This window comes from Brachyistius frenatus, unplaced genomic scaffold, assembly GCF_029030835.1.
Source record: "Brachyistius frenatus isolate BFR_SWC_R1_liver_20210118 unplaced genomic scaffold, ASM2903083v1 Contig_72, whole genome shotgun sequence".
Taxonomy (NCBI): Eukaryota; Metazoa; Chordata; class Actinopteri; family Embiotocidae; genus Brachyistius; species Brachyistius frenatus.
Window position 1 is genome coordinate 1,497,805 of NW_027210671.1, and position 22,699 is coordinate 1,520,503.

The following is a 22,699-nucleotide window of genomic DNA, read 5'->3' on the forward strand; positions in this document are numbered from 1 at the left end:
TAGACAGAGAAAACTCCAAAAAGGGGCAGAGACATAAGAGAGACAGGGCTCAGTCCCTGCTGTGTTGGACAGTTGGTTCAGAGGGGGAAGGGGAGGATTTTAGGGGGAGGGGTGGCTGGGGGAGACAGAGGGGAACATGCTGGCTCACTCCTGAGGTGTCAGAGTGTCTGCAGCCGGGCTCTGGAAAAAAGGAGAGTAGAGTGCTGCTGCTAAGTTCGCAGTCTGCTCAGCCATGTGGGAATGGATGTAATTTGAGGCACCGCTCAGCTCAATTTATTTATCGAACACCATCAGCTGTTTGGATGAAGATTGTCTTTAACAGTGAGAATCATGGATTCTGATTCAGACTCTCCTTTCAACTACTCCTGGCCTTCATTTCCAAAGATGAGGATGCGCAGGAAGATGGGAAAAAAAGGTAACACAGTGGTAGTGAGCTGATGTGAACATCTATTTTGCTGTTGTTTTACGTTGACAGTTATAGTTCTGAGTTTCCATAAATATTGACCAAGTCAATTTTCACTTCATGGATTTCCTTGAGTTTCTGACATGTTGATGTCTGCAGTGTTTGACTGACATGAAACACACGCTGGTTCATTTCAGAGAGAGCTGTTGGCTTTTCACACAGATTTTGTTAGACTGTATTAAAGATGGCAAATGCAGGACTTAACTACTGCAAACTGTCCTCTTGGCAGACATGTTTTACCGTTGACTGTGGAACAATAAAGTTAAAATTAGACTGTTCCCATTACACATTCTTACTCACAGGCTTCCACTGCAGCACAGAGACAGTCCCAGTGAGATAATGTTTGCCAGTGATGTAACCTGATATCTGACAGTATGTTGGGGAATGTCAGATGCCCACTCGAGGCTGATTGAGTGTTGTTTTGTTTTTTTTGTTTTTGTTTTTTTTTTTTTTTTTTTGGGGGGGGGGGGATGGGCTTGAAGTCACATCTTGACTTCATCAATGAATCACATCAATGAACACTGCAGAGGAGTCTTGCCCTCGTGTGACTGCTGGGGTGCACAGCCTAATATGTGCCTTCACATGCTGAGGCTCAGGCACCTGCAAGCCTCATCAGTTTTTGTTAAGGTGTCGCTGAAAGTGTAATCGGTGCTGAAAATCTGTGTTAGCCTCGGTTTATTAGGAGAAAATTAAACCCAAATCAAGTTAACACTGGTGCTTAAACTTGGCATACAAGTTTGTTGCTTCATTGTTAGTCATGGAAGAGCTAAAGTGGATGCTTAAACTAGTGAAAAATGAAACCAGAGTGGTCAAACAGCTCATTGCTTGCAAGTGACTGTGTGTTTGTTGGGAGAGAAGAAAGAGAGAGAGAGAATGGGAAACAGAGGGACAGACACAGAGGAAGATCATGTTACTGCCACGGCTGTGTCATGGCTCAACTCCAGTGGTCTTTTCCTCATCTTTCACCATAAACCTCTGCAAGATTATCCATGTTATTACTTGGTAATTGTGATTGACATCTGCAGATTTTATACACACAGCCTGTCTGAGCCGTTCCTCCGAAGACCTGAAACAGTGGCACTACATAAACTTTTCAAACTGACCATATGTTCTTCAAGTGGACTTTTTTCTTTTTTAGAAGTCAGATCTGGTGGAACAATGCACCTGCAAAGTGAAATGTGATTTCAGGTGCGCTGAGGCACAAGTTTATTTCTTCACTCTGACAAGTGATCAGTGCTCGCTCCAGCTTTACCTCTTCCTGGACCTCTTGGGCCGGGTGACGCATTAAAATGTAAACACAATGGGAATGTGATGCCTGAACCGGGATATTTGACCACACGTGTCATAACTCAATTGCTTTAATGATTTAAACGGCCTGAACACTGAAGTTAAATAATTACCTCTCTCTTTTTTTTTATTTTTGAAGATAATACCACCCTGTGTTGTGATTCTTTTAGACTCGGCTTGTTATTTTTACTCTGCGCCTCATTTCTCTCAGCTCTCTCCAAAGTGATGGTTTTTTGGTGTGGTGCTTAGAAACCAACTAACATCATAAAAGAAGGGACAGCATGAACAAATAACCCTTTTATACTCATAATAAACATGGCGAGGTGTTTATACATTTAATAATCATCATTAAGTGTTTATCTTAAATTTTTTGTTTTGACGTTCAGCTTCTAAAAGGAGGGTGAACCTTGAGAAAGAGCCTTTGTGACAGCTCTGCTTCCCCGTCCTCTCCATCCTGCCTTCCTCGATTCCTCTCTCCCAGAGGTGTGCATGGGTTGAAGGGTCACTCTCTGTGTTTAACTGCCCTGGTCTGGAAACCTGGCACTGACTGCTGTCTTTGTCTGAATCTCTGTAGAGCTCCGGGCCTCTCTCTTTCTCTCTCTCACTGCTACTCCAAGCCCTGCTACTGTATAGGGTTGGCTCTCACTCAGGGACACGCTCTGAATATCACATCACTCCAAATATACCTTCTGTGTGCAAAAAAACCCCTATATAAATAGCCCCACACACTGCTTTGCCTTTCTTAAAACCCTCTTTCAAGTGGCAACCTGCAGACAGCGCTCTCTGCCATAAAGACACCTTCCCCAGCAGAAAGATTGATTTTGTGCAGCTCTAATTTGTTAGTAATATGAACTCCCTGCCTCTCTGTTATTCCCCCAGTTAACTAATCTTAAACACAGATCACACTGCCTGACAGTAATGTTCACTGAGGCAGTGTTTATGGGTCAGAGGTGTGTGAATGATTGAGCCCATGGCATCCAGCTGTGGCTTTGGACCCGGCCCAGAACCTGAACTATTAGGCCTGTCTGTCAAGGCCCTGAAGTGGGTTTATATGAAAAAGTATCTGCTTTCAAACAGCAGTTGACCCAGATCCAGGATCTGACCCCCTCTGTGGATATGATGTTGGATGATAACTAATCCTATGCTACAAACTAGAGGGTCTAATGTGACTTTGTGCTGCTATTGCGGATTTAGATTCAGGTTCATGGACAGTATAATGTTTACATGTGGAACTAAAAGGTTCCAGACATTTTTAACAACAGGTTCAAACATGTTTCTTTTCAAGAGACACTTCGAAACTTTGGAGGTTCAGGATTGATGTGGACTGCTCTCTGTATGTGCTTCAGCTTGAGTTAATTCATTTATATTTGATGTGGATATAACAGGACTCATCTGGTGTCCTCATCACTGTCTGCCTCAGTCCCTGTTACCTCTCAGATTTATTGGACTCACCGCCTACAGGAAGCACAGCCAATTGTTGGTCTGATTTATGCTCTGTTACAAAACACTGCACGTCTCTCTTTCTACTCTGCGGTGCTGGCAGCCTAGAAACGATGGATAAACTATGGATTTGATTTTTAAAGAAGACCTTTGAGTCTCATTTTAATAACCGCTGGAAGAGCTGAGGTGGAAACAGGAGTGACAAAGACAGGTTTTTGCCAGGCTGGCACTGCTGGAGGCATGGCTTGACCATCGTGGGGTGAGACCGTCATTTAAGGGAGTAATAATATAACTGAGCTAATGAGGCTGCCTCTTCTGGTTAGAGTGACAACAAGTACTGCTCCAGCTGCTAATGTGATTTGATTTTTTTTTCTTCAAGTGAATGTTCAATAGAATGTGAAATCTCTTATTTAATGCTGCAGTTCACATAAATAATGCAGTTGTATAACCTTTGATCCTCTGAATTTATCCACAATTTATTTCTGTATTTCTATCTGTGGTTTCAGGAATAGTTAGGGGTAAGTTCTTTATTTTTTATTGATGTAGTTTTGTTTGGCCGAGTTATGACAGACCAGATATGACTGGAGTTTGACGGCCTAAAGAGTTCAGATGCTGAAAAGATCGCTGCTAAGCTTTTGAAGTCAATGTCTGAGTAGAGGCGATACCTTTCTAGATTTATTTTCACTGATGGTCAACAGTCATACAGCAAAGAGTTCATTGTTGTTGAAACAGAAAGACTTCACTTCCCTGATGTTAGAAGAGACTGCTGGTTTGTGTTTAACTGAGCTGATTTGGTCAGCCTTCTGCAAAGCTGTACAACTTTCAAATGAAAGACAGAGGCGAGATGGTCAGTGTGGTGCTGAGATTGAACAATGTATGACTGAAGACAGTGTTGCATACCGTAAAGCCCAGTGGAAACTACTGAAACTTCATTAGATTTCACAGTAGTTTGTTACAAACACCCAAGAGTTTGAGTTTCAAGGTTCAATCTTCCCCTTGAAAAGAACAGATGACTGAGCAGTCTCAAATCAAGATCCATTTAGAAGCTGTTTTGGAACTTTTGGTCATCTCACATGAGCTTCATCAGCAGCTGGAGCTTGCATATTTTAAATGTTCAAATTTCCATTTTTTTACTGAGCATTAAAACAACTTTTTGTCCTTGCAGGCTTTAGAGTTGACTGTCTCCATTTTGGGTAAATAAGCCTAAACAATATTGAACTGTAAATGTCTCATCAAAGGTTTGTCGATATGTGTGCTGGCACTGGTAGCTTATTTGTTTATGCGTGTTTTTTTTTTTTTTTTTTTCTTGCCTGAAGTACTCTCTAAGAATTTGTGTTGTGGAGAGACTGTGCTTTGTGCAGGGCAACATCCCAGAGGGAGTTGTGTGTGTTTTGAGAGCAGGAGTGTTTTCCCCCTGTTTCACAGCAAAAAGCAGGCTACTGCTCACAGTGCCTCCACTGTGTTGGAAGGGTTCCTCTCAATGCTCAATGTGTGCTCACAGGGAGCTATTTCCACTCACCCACTGTATCACAAATGGCAGGGTGGAGAAGAAACATGCGTCCACTCACAATTTCATGCACACCCATTCACGTGTGTGCAAAGGACCATTCAGACGAACACATACTCTCATACAGAGGCTCTTGGTCCAGAACAATGACATGCAACTGCCCAGGATGTCTATGTCACTTCCCGTGTTTGTGAGAAGTTATTTGGTGTTGCTGTGGAAACCAAATGTAATATTGAAAAATCCCCCTTCTCTCTCTCTCTCTCTCTCTCTCTCTCTCTCTCTCTCTCTCTCTCTCTCTGTGGCTCCCTCCCTCTCTGTAGTGAAAAGCCAGTCCATAAGGGAGAGCCAGGCCTTGTCCCCAACACTGGCTGCAGCTGCCAGACTGTCAGCGATGATACACGGCAAAGACCAAGTGTACGCCAACGCCATGCTGGTGGACCAGGTGAGTCGGGCTGAATTAATGTTTCTTTCTACGCAGTGTAAGTAAACATGTTTTAATGTATAGCAGTTATATGAGCTATTAGTCAAAAACAGACTTGAACGCACATGAAAGGCGCCACAAGTTATCTGGTGAAACAGTTCCTTCTCACCGCTCTCTCACTATTCTGTTCCAGGTTGATGACGCTGACATCAAATACCGCTCTCCAGTGGAAGAGGAGGTCAGCCCCGCGTCCCACATCGGCAGCTCCTGCTGGGATTCCTTCTCCGGGATTCCCCCTGATTCAGGGAACTGCTCCCAGAGCCGGCACCCATCTTCGCCCCACACCGGGCAGAGGGGGATCCAAGGCCCCGGCCTGGAGAATCACAGGGAGCCGTCTCCCCGCATCTCTCCCCCCTCTCCCTTCGCTTCCTCCCCGTCTTTTCCTTCCTCTCCCCTGGCTTCCGCCCTCCGTTTGTTCGAGGGAGCACAGAGGCGACCGGCACAGACGTGCTCGCCAGTCTCTCCTGCTTTGATTCACAGAGGATGCAGCTTGGCCGAGGCGGGCCGGGGCCTGAGGTAGGACACTGTTGCTGCGCTGATTCTTGAATTAAAAAGCAAAGGGTGAACTGTAATTTATATTTTTAACAATTAATGCAACTACCTCACAATGTTTTCTATGCTTGAGTGAGAAAACAAACACTTTAACCAACTTCCTTTCTTTATTGAAAAAAATATAATCAGTGCAGCAGAATATTAAACCTCTGCACAAGTTTAGAAATGTGTCATGTGATCTGGCTGATTTGAACTACAAGCAGTCCTGTGTTTAACCCGCACTAAGACAACAATGTATAATCTGTTTGGCCCTTCAGCAAAATAATTGTTTGACATTTCGTGCTGTGATTGGAGTCAGTGAAGGTGTAGAAAGTGACAGGAAGCCTGAATACAATCGAGCTGTTTGTGTGTTGAAGTTGCTGAACATTCCTTCCAGTTTCCTGAGGTGCAAAGGCCACACAGTGTATAAATTTACCCATAATCACTGTCCATGGTGATTATTAGGTCATGGAGACCAACTGTCTTGATCTCTGCATAATAATGCCGCTCACCATGAACCAGTATCGTCTAGAGTTTAAATTCTGTCACCTACGTGGGCCTTTGACCAGCTGGTGACATTAACATTCTCTCAGACTTGATTATTATGACTTTAATCTGAACAAATCTGCATATGCCTCAGTAGTTCAATCTGGTTTACAACAGGGGTCTGAATACAATGTGTTTCTCTACAACTATACTTAGAAAAGTGAGTGTGTGACACCAAGACTTTTAACTTCCGCCAGGATTTTTAAGGTCTACCAGTTTGCTCCTCAACATAATGTGTAATAAAATAGCATATACATTAACAAACCACAAGATCATAACTGAGGCACGTGTGTGTGTGTGTGTGTGTGTGTGTGTGTGTGTGTGTGTGTGTGTGTGTGTGTGTGTGTGTGTGTGTGTGTGTGTGTGTGTGTGTGTGTGTGTGTGTGTGTGTGTGTGTGTGTGTGTGTGTGTAAATAGTCCTAGTCTGGAGTGTGACAGCGGAGAAGAGGACATACTGGGACATTCCTACCCCTGCTCGTCCTTAAAGCAGCAGTCCATTGTGCGGTCCAGGTTGGGAGAGGAGAGGGACTCCTTTGACACTTCACCGGATTTTAATCACACGCACTTCGACAGCACACTCAAGTCCACAAAGGTACACAAACTCATCTCCATGTATGTTGAAGCATATTTGGCTTGAGACAGAATGTTAACAGTAATTCCTCTCCTGCTGTGTCAATGTCTTTATCCCAAACAGTCACTATGTTGCCCTACAGACAGAAGATTTAAGTTATTATACTTCCTGAATGCCTACTTCTATAAACACAACTGTTTGGCTTCAATTTTAATATGGTCTCTTTTCAGTTTAGCGTTGTCATTCCACACAAATAATGTCCTCAATTGTTTTCTGTATCATACTTTCATTCAATTCCCAGGAGGATTTAGAGTAAAAATACACCACAGACAGGTACAGCCTGTCGGACAGACAATCAATAGTAGATAAGACCACACTGTCAACCGATCAATAATGCGGACAAAAGGTCAGAGATATGTGGGCCCTCATGATTCTGCTGCTCTCCAGGTTTACAGGACTGGGCCTGTGAATGTCTGCTTCCTGCTCTGTCTAATCTGTTCCCTCTCATTTGTTTTCTCACCCAGAGCCCAGAAGAAGCCGAAGTCCGTCTGCGCTCCTACTCTTATTCCTCCCCTAAAGCCAAGCCGTCACGGCCGCTTCTAAACCGAGACGCAACCATTACTGATCTGGCAGAAGGTAAGTCAACTTTGACCCCCAGCCCCTTTGCCCTGTAAGCTTTTGGTTCTCAGGAGCCAGCTGAATGGACAAATGTGCCACATGTCTAACAGGGGGAGAAACTAGACAGGTGTCATAAATCAGCTGAGGCTCTACAAAGTATTATGTGTGTTAAGTATCAGCTCCGCTCATTAGGGCGTTTGGGAGTAAATGCAAGTGTGCAGCGTTGAGATGATGCTTTATCCTGTGTGCGTTCAGCGGCAGCGGTCGTTCTCTACTTCAGGCTTTATCTCTTTCTAAATCCCTCTCTCGTCTCAACTAAGATAGTAAGTAGAAGAACAAGTCAAACAGCAACTTAGACACTGCTGGTCGATCGGTGGAAGTGTTTCAGTGTGTTCTTCTGCTCTCTGGTGAACAATGGGACAGACTGGTGATTATCAAGAGCTGCACAATTAAAGGGCAAATCTGATATCTTTATATGACTCGATAAAAAAAAAGAATATAATTTGTACAAGACTTAAAAACTTGCAGTAAGAAACGAAATTATTTTGTTGTGACATGATTTTCCCGGATGTTTTCACTCCATTTTGCAAAAAAGAAAAATATTTTTCATTGTTTTCCAAATTGTGCAGTTCTGTATTTGTGGTAAGATTACATTTTTGGTGGTGAGCTTAACACTCGTACTGTGCACAAAACCATTGTCTCAGTAAGGAACATATTGATTATTATTTGGAATTGTCCGGTGATCAAAAACAGACTTTCTCCAAAGCTTGATGTTGAAAATTCCCCTCTAAGTAATAAAACAATCCAAAAAGTAATTTATATGATATAATGGCTGACAAGAAGATGAGGGTGGCTTTGGAGGAACTCTTCGACTCCTATAGATCATCTGAAGGGTACATTTGGGTACATGTTTTGTTTTATTCTTGGCTTTCATTTTTTCCATCTTAGCTGTCATCTGGTTTTTCGAGGCAGGACTCGCTGCTGTGTTTGTTCTTTCTCTGTCGGGGTTGGTTGGATCCAGACTTTTTCAATGATCCCTGCATCTGGTTTAATCAGGGCGGATGGTTTTTAACCCTCTCAGCTGATTCACTCAGAATCGACTGTAATATCTTCAAATATATTCAAGTGTTTCTGGCTCACTCATTTTCGTTTCCTCGTTGTTCTACGTTGCAGAGCAGAGAGCTTACAACCTGACTGAGACGCCCAGAGAAAAGAGGTAAAATCACTGTGTCATGTCTCAGGCTACATCCTCTCAACTGTGTCGGGCTCTTGCTCAGATGTTCCTCCCTTTTTAGGCATCGGTGGTGACCAGCGGTCAGAGGCTGGCTTAGACGAGACCCGCATGTGTGTGTGTATCTCCAGTGTTAAACCTGTGGTTGGGGTCTGGGTGTGCAGGATGTGACATACTTCCTGTTGCCAGACTGGAGCCAGAGTATTCTCTGATTGCAACCTCAAAATAACCCTGAGTAAACAGCACTGCTCAGAGCTTTCTTGGATGTCCGACCTCAGAAACATTTTGCTAATTTCTCGACCACATCAATAATACTGAATTTGTTGTATGCACATATTGTAGTATTTATCTTGTAACAATCATTCTGAATTAACCTTTGATTTACAAAAGTAAATTACAAAGGTTGCTTCTTTAGATTTCATTTCATAAATGCCACTATCAATATTAATTTTATGGCTAATTTCATCTGACTGCCTCATAAATTCATCATGTGCTAATATATTTTGTTTGCTAATAACCATGCATTGCTAACAGAGGAAACATTGTCGAAGATCATATTAGGCAATTAAATGATCAGATTAGATCCTTGGTTTATTGTATTAGAATAAATCACATTAATATTACAATATTCACAACACCAGTCTGATCAAACTCACCAACACTTTTGTCCTTCACAATATCAGCATCCATCCAGTAATATTAACAAGATGTGGACATTGCCTCTGCTTTAAGTGTTGGCTATTATATTACATGGTCTACTAAAAGCGTATGTGCCCATATGTATAACCAGTAGTCATCTTAATTTCCATACACACATTGTTAGTCCTAGAAATGGTTCGCAGACTCTAATCTTAGACATTATTAACATTTAGAGTTACCTGATGAGCAGAGACACAACAACGTGGTCTGAGGTGTTTTATATCCTCGCAGGGTTTTGGGTTTCCGTAAGCGGGCCCAGTCAGCAGAGGAGGAGAGCAGCGCATCGCTCCAACACCTCACCCTCACAGAGTTCCTCAAAGAGTATGTTTTCATCAAAAATGGCCTCACAGTCATGCATGTGTGCCATAACTCATGCTAACCCCGCCGTAAAACACATTCCCATAGCGCATCCATTAACCACTTAGATTTTTTTGCCGCTGCATTGTTTGATGTAGGAATCTGAAGAAGTAGATTGCATTAACACTTTTTGTGTCGGGTCACAGTAGACGAGGTGCGAGGCTGCTCCTCTTGTGCATGAACGTAGTCCTGTACAGTGTTGTGAGCGGGGCAGGGTGAAGCTATAACGTTTGTGAATTCCTATCCCAAGTTGCATCACTTGATCACTTGTGTTACACACATTTTTGTCACCACTGGTATGTGCGCATTTGCAATTTCACCACTGACCTGAAACTTGAGCAGAGGGCAGACATCAAAGATTGTGTCACATTTTTGTGGAACAGAAAGATGTTGCAGGGACCCGAATGAGGTGAGTAGGGGTGGTGGTGAGCGGTGGTGGTGGTGTTGACGGTGAGAAACTTGCTTGTCTTACACGCGTCATCAAAATGATCAAAATGTGCGACGAATGTTTTCCCTCAGAGGCCTCAGAACGTCAAAGTAGAACTCGGTGTTGACAGTCTGACCATGGGGGACGAATTCACGGTGCATAACCCCGCACATGTCAAAGAAAATCCAGCTGGTTGGGCTTCTGACCTGGACAGCGTTGTTCTGCCCCTCTTGACCTTGCCTGGCTTGCTGTTTTATTGCTGTAGGATCTATAAAGCTTTTCAAAGATATCTGTTGCATATTTCCCAATTTTGATGGAAAAATCTGATAGGCACTCTCTGCTCAGGTCCATGGTAAAATCACAAATGCACATCTACCAGTGGTCACAAAAACATGTGTAACACAGATGCTGATGTTGATCAAGAAACATAACTTGGAATACTTTCTCATGAAAGGTTTTGCTTCCCGCTGCTCCATGCGCATTTCTGTGCTACTCCCCATTCATGTGTAACAGTAACTTTTAGATTGCAACTTGTAGGTTTGATGTGATATTGCATGTTTCTCTTCTTTACGTCCTGTTATTGTGGCCTTTCACCTAGAATGCCCAATGTAACTAGCATTAAGTTGCTGTAAATAGTTGACACATTATTAATTGCATTTTGCCAAGGTCACACTATAAATAGCACCCACTAGAGTCCGTAGTGACTTCCAAGCATGCCAAGCATGTTGTTAAGAGTAATAATCTGTAGACCAGGGGTCCTGGAAGACTGTCTGGACATTCCTTCATTTCAGCATGATACCAGTGCACCTTAACACTATTAAAGTACTAAAATAATGACCTGTTTTATACTGAGTGTGCATGTTGGATCAGATTGCTGTAGTCTTAGACAGGCTAAAATCATGTGAGGAGTTGTGATTGCTTCTGACTGAAATGTTCACGCTGAAACAGGATCGAGGATGAGGAGTGGGATAAATACATAATCCCATCTAAGGTTGAGTCAGAGAAGTACAAAGTCAGCCGGACCTTCAGCTTCCTCAAGAGCAGGATGTCCAGCACCCGCAGTAAGACCAAGGTGAGGCAGCACTTTGTTCCAGTGGAAAATATGATTCTTGCTGGCTGAGATTTCCCCTACATGTGTTTAAAATAGGATTGAAAATCCCTTTAGTTGAACTTTATATAAAAAATAAAAAAAAGAGAGAGAGCTGAAAGGCTTACCAAAGTCATGCTGTAAAAAGGTTTACCGCCTAGGTCAGGATTCCTGTGCTGGGGGGCCATTGTCTGAGCGCGATGCCTTTATTTGGCGAGGGAGAAAATTCGCGCTCTTCAGGTCTTAGCAACGGGACACAAAAATGTTCTCTTACATAACATGCGGACTCCCCTCCACACAGCTTGAGGAACCAAAACACATTCCCGCGTATACCCTTAATCTTATGAACACGTGTGCATGTGTTTGAGGACATGTTTCTATGTATGTGCAGACACACAATGCACATGAAACGTAAAAAAAAACAAGCACATACTCTTAGACTTCCTCGCAAAGTTTGATAAGAAAACAAACATTGCTCTATCGCACGCACACACAGAGGAATCCCCCTAACGGCCCCCTAAGGATAAAGCACCATAACAGCAGCCTTCCCAGAAGACCTTAACAAAGTAAACAGAAGGGCTCACTCAGAGGCCCCTTTATCTCAACTAACTTCACTTTAACAGGTGTGTTTCAGCAACAACATGGCTGCTATATGCCTCTCTCTGCCTACTGCTCAGAGTCCTGTTATTTCTACGCTGCTGATTTACATGATATTGTTCCATCAGCTAATCAGTAAACATCAGATCGATGGGTGAATTAAAAATATTTTCGACGTGTATTTCAGGTAAAGGGGAAGGAGGTGAAGGAGGGAAAGGAGAAGTCGGGCACTGCTAATGGACACCAGTTTGTTCCCGTGTCTCCATCTGGTCCCGCTCTCTGTGTGGCCTGTGATAAGTCTGTTTCTGGGAAGGAGCTGCTGCAGTGCTCCAGTGAGTATTACGCTGTCAGTATTGTTGTTTTATGTCCTGCAGTGGCTGAACTGTTTAGGGTTTGTTTAAATCCCTTCGCACGTGCTGCCTTGATGTTTTGTTTAGTAGAAGTCATGAAGTCAGTTTTATTTCTTCCATGAAGTCAACACTGCTGGTGAGAAAGGGGGCAGTTTGACAGCCATCTGGACACGGCATTAGGAGATGTGGTAATCCTGTTTATTGTCAGTTAATTTATGAAATGATCTCCTCTTGTCTGCAGACTGTTTCCTGAACGTCCATAAAAACTGTCGAGAGTCTGTTGCAGCCTGCGGAAAGGTAAGCATCAACATCACCCACGTAATTTGATCTCAAAACCACCGAGCAAGTATAAGGATTTCAAAATAGTTTAAAGGAAAAATTCATTCTAAATGACTTTGAAAAAGCAGCTGTTAGTGACAGACAATGCATGTCTTTGTATTTAATGATGCGTTTTTCTCCTGGACATGGAGAGGAAACCAGGTACAAATACTGTGGTGTCATTTCAAGATATTTGCCAGAATGTCAAGTGACATGCTTCTTCTTTTCTTTTCTTTTTTAACTTGTATGATTTCATAAGTTAATGAGTCAAGAATTTGTCCATCATTACAGGAGCACTCACACCAGTTACACAATCAGTGCATTGCACAATACATTGTACACATATAGGTCAGGTACTCGTCATCGTTAGGACTAGTCAGTCTGTATAAACAGACCGCGTCCTTGTGCTCTTGCATGATACAAACATAAATGTGACACACTCGCAGAAACACTCTGTCCTTTATGAGAGGAGGAACTTTTTCATAGTTTTAAGTGTTTAAGAAAGTATCCCTGTGAGAGCCATTGTAGTTCTTACAAATCTGTTTTGAGAGACTTTTTTGGTCCTATTACAGGGCAGGTACTTTCCCAGCACAAGAGGAACTATAGTGATAGTGTGTGGTGGTTGGTCCACATCCAAAGGGGAACTGTGGCATTATATCGATCTCCTCAAAGCCAGTCTTTGACAAAACCAGTAATTTTACCTTTGTTGCTGCTCTACCGCTGCCTCCATCGGTTGCCTTATTGCGTGACCTTAATGATCTTTTAGCACATTAGTATAGATCTGAAATGACACCACAGTCACATAATAACACAGACAAACCAATCACGGTCGAGGTAGACCAACATCTCTGGCCGCTGTATAGCTCTGCTAGCGGACAAAAACTCTACAGGTCTCCTTTATGTACACAATTAACTAAACTGAAAATCTGTAACTCTTAAGTTGTGATTATATTATTGCTAATACTTTGGCTAATAAAACTCTCCAGTCAATGCTTCGATCCATCATTGTAAACATAACCTTTTGGGGTTCTTAGTAAACGTAAAAACTGATGGTGTCCACATGTGCTGTGTGGCTGCCCAGCTCAAATTCGACTTTGGTTGCCGGTCATTCCTTTTGTGTCTCCTGTCACACCATGCTTTGATGTCCAACACAGGCAAAATGCCCAAAAACTACATAAATCAGTCACTGAAGTAGCGGCAGACTGAGAGGAAGTAGGTATTGCAGGAAGAGTAAATTCCATCGCTTGGTGACAAAGGAGCTCCTGGAATGTGTTGAACATCACAAACTGGTGCTGTGACTGATGATCACAACATCTCAGTGCGTCTTTCTTTTTTATTTTGCCATAAATTGACTCAAAGTTTACTGCTGTTGATGTTAATATGATTCCGTCTTTACCCAGAAGCCGCAGGAGAGGAATGCATTGCTGATGAAAAGCAAGACCATGTCTCTCCCACAGAGTGAGTCCCCCCCACCTCCAATCACCAATAATGTCCTCCCTTGGTCTTTGATTCACTTAGTTTTCATCTGGCCTCCCTTGTTTGTCCTGTAGTAGATTAAGTATGCCATTGCCCCCCCCCCCCTCCCACCACCACCACCACCACACACACACACACACACACACACACACACACACACACACACACACACACACACACACACACACACACACACACACACACACACACACACACACACTCTCTCTCTCTCTCTCGCTCTCCCTCCCTTCCTCCTTCCCTGTTGTTTTTTCCCTGGTAAAAAAAAAGTTAAATTTTAATCTCCCTCTGTGGGGGATCTAGCCTGGATTGTGTTTATGTGTGTTTCTGTGATTGAGTTCAGGGGTTGATTGTTTTGTTTCTCTTTCACTGACATGATAATTTTATTTCTTGATGTAATATGTGTCTTCACTGTTTGATATCCTCACAATCAGCTTTAATGATCACAACATGTTGTCACAACTGTTGGCTGCATGCCCACTTCAACATTGAAAGATTCCAGCGTCAGATCTCCTCACTGTTTCATGTTTCATCGGAACACTAAACAAACACTTGGACTATTTATCTGTGGGGTGGAAAAGCCTCAAAGCTGGTACTGATGCTCCTGGTTTTGACTCCTGCTGCTCTTCCCTTTAGACCCGGTGAAGGACAACTCTCCGGCTTACATTTTCTCTCCATCGTCCTCCTCCTCCTCTTCACTTCCAACGATGCCCAGAGACAAAAGAGAAACAGTTGTCCCTCTCGCCAAAAGTCTCTCCATCTCTATAGACAGCAGGTAGGTTGGTAGCGTTGCATACATCAAGGCAACACTTGAATTTGGTCTTTTTTTTTTTAAAGATCACCACCAATGCAAGACAAAAGTTAAGATTTGACTGCAGTCAGTTTAACTCAACTTTACATTTTAAATGTCAATTAAGTACATTGAGTTCATATTTTATTTCATTTTATTTAACTTTGTCTCAATGCAGACGGCTGAGTGACGCAGCGGGGGCGGACGGTGAGTGCAGTGTGAACGCTTGCTCTAACAGCTCAGTGTCTGATGAGGGAACCCCGGTCCCAACGACTCCCCCGTCCACCGACCCGCCAATCGCCACGCAGGGTGAGGAACAGAGACTTTCATGCACATATCAGTTAAAATAGTGATGGAAAGGTAAAATCTTGTTCATTATTTATGTTCCTACAGATGCTGTTGATGCTCCTCTGCTGAGCGACCTGTCAGCTGACCTGCTGGGATTTGATGCAGAGTCATGGAGTCTTACAGTCTCTCCAGAGTTTTGCAGGAAACATGACAGGCACACAATCAAACGACAGGATGTCATTTATGGTGAGGCCTTTCGCTCTTTCTCACTTTCTTACTTTCTATCTTTTTTTCACTACATGACATGCCTCATTGACAAATGTACTGTATATGTATATATATATATATATGTGTATATATACATATATAATAGCTTTTTTAGTAGTCACTCAAACTATTTGGCTGATCTGATCGCATACACTGTCCACACTTCCTTGTACAAGGTTCATAGCATTTGTTTATCTCTATTAATTTCTCCAACAGATGTCCTTTTTTGCTTTTACACAAAGAAATGTGCTTCTGTACAACATGAATGGCCAATTTTACCTCTTGTTTGTTAAAATATTAAAACCCTGTCAGCAAAAATACGCTTGTTGTCCACTGAGGTTTATTGTTATGCTTTGCTCATCTCGGCCTGTAAACAGACACATTTCCACCGGATATTTCTTATAATCCACTTTCGCTGCCCTCATCTAGAGCTGATGCAGACAGAGCTGCACCACATCCAAACCCTGACAGTCATGTCGGAAGTGTTCAGGAGAGGCATGCTGGAGGAGCTGCAGCTGGGTTGGGACTCTGTGGCCCGGATCTTCCCGTGTTTGGACTCTCTGCTGCTCTTCCACAGGAACCTCTTCAGAGCGCTGCAGGAACGCCAACAGGCTGAAACCCAAATCGAGAATTCACGGAATTACCTCATCCATCAGATTGGAGATATACTGCTTCAGCAGGTTGGTGAAGATGGATTCATGCACGTAAATACACACAGATGCAGTTCGGTACTCAGTATCTGATGGTCTCTCTCAGTTCTCAGATGAAAATGCGGAGAAGATGAAGCAGGTGTACGGGGAGTTCTGCAGTCACCACATCGATGCTGTCAATGTTTTCAAAGAGCTGCAGCAGCAGAACAAGAAACTCCAAAACTTTGTCAGAGTAAGCTCTTGTTCCCAGACCTCCTGTGTTTTTATTTCACTAGGATTTTTATAGTATAATGTCTTGATTCAGCAGCTTCTTTCTCTTTTTACAGCAACAGAGCAATAACTCTCTGGTCAGACGGAGAGAAGTCCCAGAATTCATCCTGCTGGTCACTCAGCGCATCACCAAGTACCCAGTGCTGCTGGAGAGGATATTACTGTACACTCAGGGTAAGTCAGCTCTACTGTGTCCCATGCAAAACTACATACACACTGTAACTCTTAGGTTTGTCACGTAGTCTGTGGAAGCAACAACATAAATCACAAGGCACATGTCATTTTTTCCATTCTTAAATCACTAAATGTTAAATTGGTAACATGATCCTGAGGATGATCTTCACATGAAAAGTACTAATGTGCAATTAAATGATTAAAGCATATAATTGACTAGTTTGCATTCTTCTTTTTTATGATTTAGTAAGATGTTGCTGTTTCACTTTCAGTTAGCAGTTAATGGTTGAGGAAAGATGACGTGTATGAAATTTCTATGTAAGCAGAGAGCTGGCATGTTCTAACACTTCTTGTGCCTGCACTGTGAATTTGTGCACCGTGTGTTGCATAATGTATTGTTTTTATGACCTCTCCCTCACTCTTGTTACACTGAGCTTCTGTCTCTGCCCGCAGAAGGAAGTCAGGAGCACTCCGACTTGTCGAGGGCTCTGGCTCAGATCCGTGACGTTATTGCGGCAGTGGACCTGACTGTGAGTAAGACTGAGAGATGTCAGGAGCTGCAGGAAGTACTGGCCCGGCTGGAAAACAAGAGCTTTGCCAAGCTCAAGAATGGCAAGGTGTTTCGCAAACAGGACCTGCACAGCAAACACAGGGTTCTGCAAAACAAAGGGCTGGTCTACTGGAAAACTGCCACAGGACGTCTGAAAGGTGTGAAGGAGCTCATCTTGTGCCACTAGTTATTTTGTTTTGTTTTGAGACAACCGATCTACATGTGTCTTTACATTTCTGTTTTCAGATACTTTGGCTCTCCTGCTCACCGACGTTCTGGTTTTCCTACAAGAGAAAGACCAGCGCTTCATATTTGCTGCTGTGGTAAGCATCAACCCAAACAACACTTTGAAATCAGAGACACCAACTGTCCACCTGTCTCTCTCCATCCTTTAACCCATTTCTATGGCTTCACTCCTTCAGGACCAGAAGCCTCCAGTAATCCCTCTGCAGAAGCTCATTGTGAGAGAAGTAGCCAATGAGGAGCGAGGGATGTTCCTGATCTCTGCCTCCTCAGTGGGGCCAGAGATGTATGAAGTTCACACCACCAGCAGAGAGGAGAGGAATGCATGGATGAGACACATCAGACAAGCTGTTGAGAGGTGTGTGTATGCATGCATATATGGTTCAAGTCAAGTCCACAATTAACGTGTGTGTGTGTGTGTGTGTGTGTGTGTGTGTGTGTGTGTGTGTGTGTGTGTGTGTGTGTGTGTGCCAGGTTAATGTGTGTAAATGTTTGCCACTCATTATCTAACCTACTGCTCTACATGGTAGTTGTCCCGAGGAAGAGGAGGAAGAGGAGCGAAGTGCTGAAACAGAGGAAGCCCGGCAAGCTGCAGAAGTGAGAGTTCAGAAGATCGCCAAGTTCCAAGGTAAGAAAATGAAGTATGTGTGTACCTGTATGCCAAAATGCTCTATTACGTGTCTTTTAAATATTTCATTTGTTGATATTATATGGAGCTTCAGAAACAGCCAAAAGTCTTTCTGTGACATAAACCATAAACAAAACAAATCCTTATCCCGGTGTTTGTTTTGTGTAGAGACTCTGCTGGGTCAGGACCAGCGGATTTGCAACAGCCTGGAGGAGAAGTTACAGCTTTACGCTGAGCTGTCAGATTTAACCCTCCACTCGCCAGAAGCTGTACCACACCGCCACCTGCTGGTACAACCAGCTCAGTATACGGACAGTGAGACTCCGCGACAGGCCTCCTCACTGCTCACAGCCGCACTCAGAGAAGGTAAGAAAGCTGCGGTGTGGCCACACACTGAATGTCAGAAGCCTGGTAAAGGCACATGATTACGACAAGTGACTAACCTACATAAGTCCTCCTGCTGGGGGCAAATCCACAATAGGGGAACACAAGGAGATTTTGGAGGGAGATGGCAGGGCCAGGGATGCGGGACTTTTGATCAAGCACGTCAGCGCCACACTAACAAGGAGATGCCGTATTAAAAAATGTTTTCAATTAAAACTGAGTATTAGATTCATGAACGTCAGTCATTTGGCAAATTTGAATACAAAAAAGGTCTGTTGGGATAATCCTAAAATTGCAACTGAATAGTTCAATGAAAGTGATATGGTGTACTTTAGGTTCATAATGTTGCAGAATAATCATGAGTTTTGGCAAATACTTGCCTCTTCTGCAGCGGAGAACCTGATAACCATTACTCAGGCCCGCGACTGCCTCTCTGCACAAAGTCAGATCGCTCCTGTCCGAGGACCAGAGTGCTGCAGCTACAACAGCCACGGCAGCAGCATCCAGGAGTCTCCCTCTGAACGTGAGTCACATACAGTACACGCTGCAGCTCTGAATGATATTTTGTAATGTTAGCCTTTGACTGCCTACTCACAATATTATCTTATTGCTTCTGTATGCTGCTGTAGCGAAAAAAAATTCCCCTCGGGGATTAATAAAGTACCTACCTACCTACCTACCTACCTACCTACTACTTGACGTTCACTGATGTGGGGGGACCAAACTGCACAAATATGTGTTACTATGTGCCTTCTCCTTTCCTTGTCCCTACAGCGGATTATCTGAGCACGCTCAGTATGAGCTCCACCTCTCTCGGATCAGACTGTGAGTTAGCTGGGTCGGACAACGTGCTGTGGAGCTCAGCTGTGGAGCTGAGAAAAGGAGACACCAAAGGGACGCTATTAAAGGTTCGGCCGCTTTAGTTTCCCCTGAGCAATGTTTGTTAATGGATGCATTACTGTCATATTAACACACTGTTCAACAGGTGGCGGAAAGTGTCCAGAGCCTGACTCAGCTTCTCTATAGTCTACAGGTGAGAAAAACACATGTCTCAGCTAACTGAATGAGTCAATATCTGGATGGAAAGGACAGAGTTAACATTAAGTACTGGATGTAAATTAATTCAAAAAATTCATAATAGACATATAATACTAATAATACACATATGAGATCAGAAACTAAATCTCTAAAGAACCTTTAATCTGTTCTCTGTGTTAATTAGTAAAGAATAACAACACAGTCATTTTACTAAATGGCAAATATGAAATCTATTTTCTTTTACTCTCAAAAATACTGGGTAAACTCAAAATTTTGTTACCTCAGATATTTTAAATCTAACCTAAATCGAAACCAGAACATTTTGGAGATCCCAGAAGATATGCATTCAAGAAACTGAACTCCGATTTAAAATGACTGTCAAATTCAAATAGTTCATATGACAACTGTTCTGTTACAGGGAGTAACTTGAGTGTGATCAGGTGTCTCCTCATGTTCGCAGGCTGCTGTGACCCTCCAGGATAGCTGCTATGAAGTCCACAAACTCCTTCTCCAGGAGGGAGAAAGACCTCAGCTGCGAACCCTCACCTCCCTCCAAAGCAGCCTGGTATCAGCCACATTATATTCATACTAAAATAAATATGATTTTTTTTTTTTCATGCAAACCCATACCAGTAGAATTCAGTCGCCTGTTTTTGGAATAGTGACACAAATATATTAAACAAGTTTCTCTTCTTGTCCAGGAGCAGGAGAAGCAGAGGAGTATTGATAAAAAGAAAGAGGATGTAGAAAAGAAGGGATTGGAGAGGAAGAAAGAAGAAGTGGATGAGGTGCAGAAACTCCATGTGAAGCTGAAACAAGAACAGCAGCGCTGGGACAAAGAGTGTGTGGCCAGAGAGAAACAACAGGTGAGTCTCATGCTGATCTTCTCCAAGTGTGCTTTCATTTGTCTTTCCAGTCTCTCTGTTTTCACTCCATGGCAGTTTGGTATAACAGTACCAGGGTTAGTATGGTGAGTCCACGCCCATATCTTTAATCTGTGCCAGTTTTTAATCAGATCACATTTAGTTAAAGCAGTCAAAACAAAGGCAAAAAATAGATCATTACTGAATAATTGATAGAAACATTTTAGGTTTCAGTGACATAAAAAGTAAAGTAGTTCACATGTCAGTGAAACCTGTGTCACATGAATCCATCTCCCCTCATTTGATATTCATAGTTTCTGATGCTATCAGGTCGTGACGTGCAGAAAAATATAATGTTATTTTGTGGTGAAGTGTTGTAACTTCCTTTTTCTTTTTATCTCGCATGGGAATTTCTGCCTGCTTTACATAGATGGAACATTTTCTGCCACCTACCTCAGTTTGTAGTTCCGTTATTGCTTATGCCTACATTTGGCAAAATGCAAACACACACAGACAGACAATAAAATACACTTAGAAATGCAGAACAAATTGCCAAAGGCTGTTGAAAGTTTTTTTAAACCTGCAAATCTAAATTATAATTTGCATGCAAAGAGCTGAAGTACATTCTAAAGATTTTAATCCCAATCCCAAAACAGAAGTGTAACAAGTCTATTGCAACTACCGCCATTTTCTGATAAGTGTAATCCGTACATGCTTCCAGAGTGAGCAGGAGAGCGTGCTGGAGCAGCGGGAGCAGCAGTGTCTCCTGGAGGCCGAGCGGCTGCGTTGTGAGCGGGAGGAGTTGGAGGCCCAGCTGATGGAGTATCAGCAAAACCTGGACAGACTGAGAGAGGGCCAGAGGAGCGTGGAGAGGGAGAAGGAGAAGATCGAAGCCCAACAGAGGCTCCTCCAGGGCTGGAAGCACAGCCGCCAGAGCAGCCTGCCCGTTACGATATCACTGGATGGATACAAGGTATGAGAGACAAGAAGGTGGAGGTGTATTGAAGCAGAAAGAGAGTGTGGAGAAACTGCTAAACAAACTATGGCACCTTTTTTGGTGTTGCCTCCATGTCCCAGGTGCCCACCCACAGCCGCTCAGGCAGCCTGGACGGTAACTGTTCCGTGTACGAGAACGAGGCGGCTTTGCTCGCCTCGCTCCAGCAGAACCACCTCCACCAGCCCACCACCAACAACCATCACCAGCATCTGCTCTCCATGCCGAGGAAGAACCACGACGGCCCCCTGCACAGCTCCGGCTACACCGCCAACCTCGGCCTCAGCGCCAGCATCTACAACAGCCTCAACACCTTGCTGAGCCAGACGCACATTAAACAGCCTCTGGACGGTCTGACGTACCCGAGCTACAGCAACAACCACGGCTGCCCCCGGCCGCTCAGTGATTCAAGGGGCCCTGCACAGCAACAGCGGGCCAACAACAGTACGGCTTTTTTCTACATATGAAATCATACGCGTTTGTAAGAAACCACATTGTGATTTCTAATCTGTTTCGTGCACAAAGAAAAAAAAAAAAAAAAAAAAAAAACATCATCCAAAACCTGATCTTTGTCTTGAGAGTTCTTCTTGTTCTCCTCCCACCAGACTTCAACCCACTGCTGGGCAGACAATCTCCCGGTCCCTGGAGGTCAGAGGTCACGGGTCACAGGCTTTACGAGGACGACTACTCCTCCTCCCGCTCTCTCACCCCGCTTCTTCCCCCGCAGGCTTACCTCTCTCTGGAAGGACAGAACGGGGAGGAAGGAGGCGAGGAGAACATTGTTTACCTCTGAGGAGAGAAAACAAGCAATGCAAGCTGCCTAGTGCATAACTGGACAAAAATAGTAGCTTATGTATGTGTGTTTGCATTTATATCCATCTAAATGTGATGGATCTAAGTGCTATTTTTAAATCCTGAAAGTAAAAACAGACTGTACAGTATGTGCCTTTATCAGTTTATGTGCTGAACTTTAAAATCATTTTCCTCCAGTGTGATCAAACCGTTGTGCCTTTTTGCAAACAAGTTCTTTGCAAATCAGCTTTTCTTCTCCATGTTTTTACTTCGACTATAATTATTTTTTAGTATCAGTTGCACTTGTTTAATGGCGGAGGTACTTTCATGCTACAGTTTAACCCTAAAGCAGCAGGAAATCAAGACAGAAGTACTGATGTAATCTGAGCACTTAAAAGAAAATGAAAATCTGAGAAGCCCGAACGATGTGTAGCGCGCTATTATTTCTCCGTGAGATCTTTAATAATATTTAAGAGGGATTGTGAGCATCTACAAGATGGAAATATACTGACATTATTGTATTAATAGTAAATATTTGTATAGTTTTATGGAAAGGCTACCTATGCACACGATGTTGGAAGAAAATCATCTATTCCCATCTTTATTTTTCTCACTTAAGTGCCAAAAATTTATCTAAGCTATCCAATACTGTAATTGATTTCTGTAAAGAGTGGGTGTATTTTTTCTGTTCATTGCGTTTTCTGATAATTTATTGCCTATAAATTGCTTCATGCACTGTCAACATTAATAATGTTTCTTTTTGA

At 43.1% G+C, this 22,699-nt stretch overlaps 1 protein-coding gene across 2 annotated transcripts in view; it reads left to right on the forward strand.

Moving 5' to 3' along the window:
• The window catches only part of LOC138626310 (rho guanine nucleotide exchange factor 28-like), a 37,815-nt gene extending 15,467 nt beyond the window's left edge, over nucleotides 1-22,348 (forward strand). The window contains exons 11-39 of one of the 2 annotated variants that reach the window (XM_069707870.1): nucleotides 5,018-5,139; nucleotides 5,312-5,694; nucleotides 6,673-6,847; nucleotides 7,351-7,462; nucleotides 8,618-8,660; nucleotides 9,606-9,695; nucleotides 11,107-11,230; nucleotides 12,030-12,174; nucleotides 12,434-12,489; nucleotides 13,911-13,968; nucleotides 14,641-14,779; nucleotides 14,973-15,103; nucleotides 15,188-15,328; nucleotides 15,779-16,029; nucleotides 16,106-16,231; nucleotides 16,326-16,443; nucleotides 16,897-17,151; nucleotides 17,240-17,316; nucleotides 17,416-17,594; nucleotides 17,767-17,864; nucleotides 18,033-18,230; nucleotides 18,640-18,771; nucleotides 19,023-19,156; nucleotides 19,234-19,281; nucleotides 19,747-19,851; nucleotides 19,988-20,152; nucleotides 20,871-21,122; nucleotides 21,227-21,587; nucleotides 21,749-22,348. In XM_069707870.1, coding sequence (XP_069563971.1) covers nucleotides 5,018-5,139; nucleotides 5,312-5,694; nucleotides 6,673-6,847; nucleotides 7,351-7,462; nucleotides 8,618-8,660; nucleotides 9,606-9,695; nucleotides 11,107-11,230; nucleotides 12,030-12,174; nucleotides 12,434-12,489; nucleotides 13,911-13,968; nucleotides 14,641-14,779; nucleotides 14,973-15,103; nucleotides 15,188-15,328; nucleotides 15,779-16,029; nucleotides 16,106-16,231; nucleotides 16,326-16,443; nucleotides 16,897-17,151; nucleotides 17,240-17,316; nucleotides 17,416-17,594; nucleotides 17,767-17,864; nucleotides 18,033-18,230; nucleotides 18,640-18,771; nucleotides 19,023-19,156; nucleotides 19,234-19,281; nucleotides 19,747-19,851; nucleotides 19,988-20,152; nucleotides 20,871-21,122; nucleotides 21,227-21,587; nucleotides 21,749-21,936 — 4,406 coding nt within the window. In that variant the 3' untranslated portion in view covers nucleotides 21,937-22,348. Of the gene's footprint in view, nucleotides 1-161; nucleotides 416-5,017; nucleotides 5,140-5,311; nucleotides 5,695-6,672; nucleotides 6,848-7,350; nucleotides 7,463-8,617; nucleotides 8,661-9,605; nucleotides 9,696-11,106; nucleotides 11,231-12,029; nucleotides 12,175-12,433; nucleotides 12,490-13,910; nucleotides 13,969-14,640; nucleotides 14,780-14,972; nucleotides 15,104-15,187; nucleotides 15,329-15,778; nucleotides 16,030-16,105; nucleotides 16,232-16,325; nucleotides 16,444-16,896; nucleotides 17,152-17,239; nucleotides 17,317-17,415; nucleotides 17,595-17,766; nucleotides 17,865-18,032; nucleotides 18,231-18,639; nucleotides 18,772-19,022; nucleotides 19,157-19,233; nucleotides 19,282-19,746; nucleotides 19,852-19,987; nucleotides 20,153-20,870; nucleotides 21,123-21,226; nucleotides 21,588-21,748 lie in introns of those variants that run through there. The other variant, XM_069707871.1, reaches the window with a different exon arrangement.
• The last annotated feature ends 351 nt before the right edge of the window (nucleotides 22,349-22,699 follow it).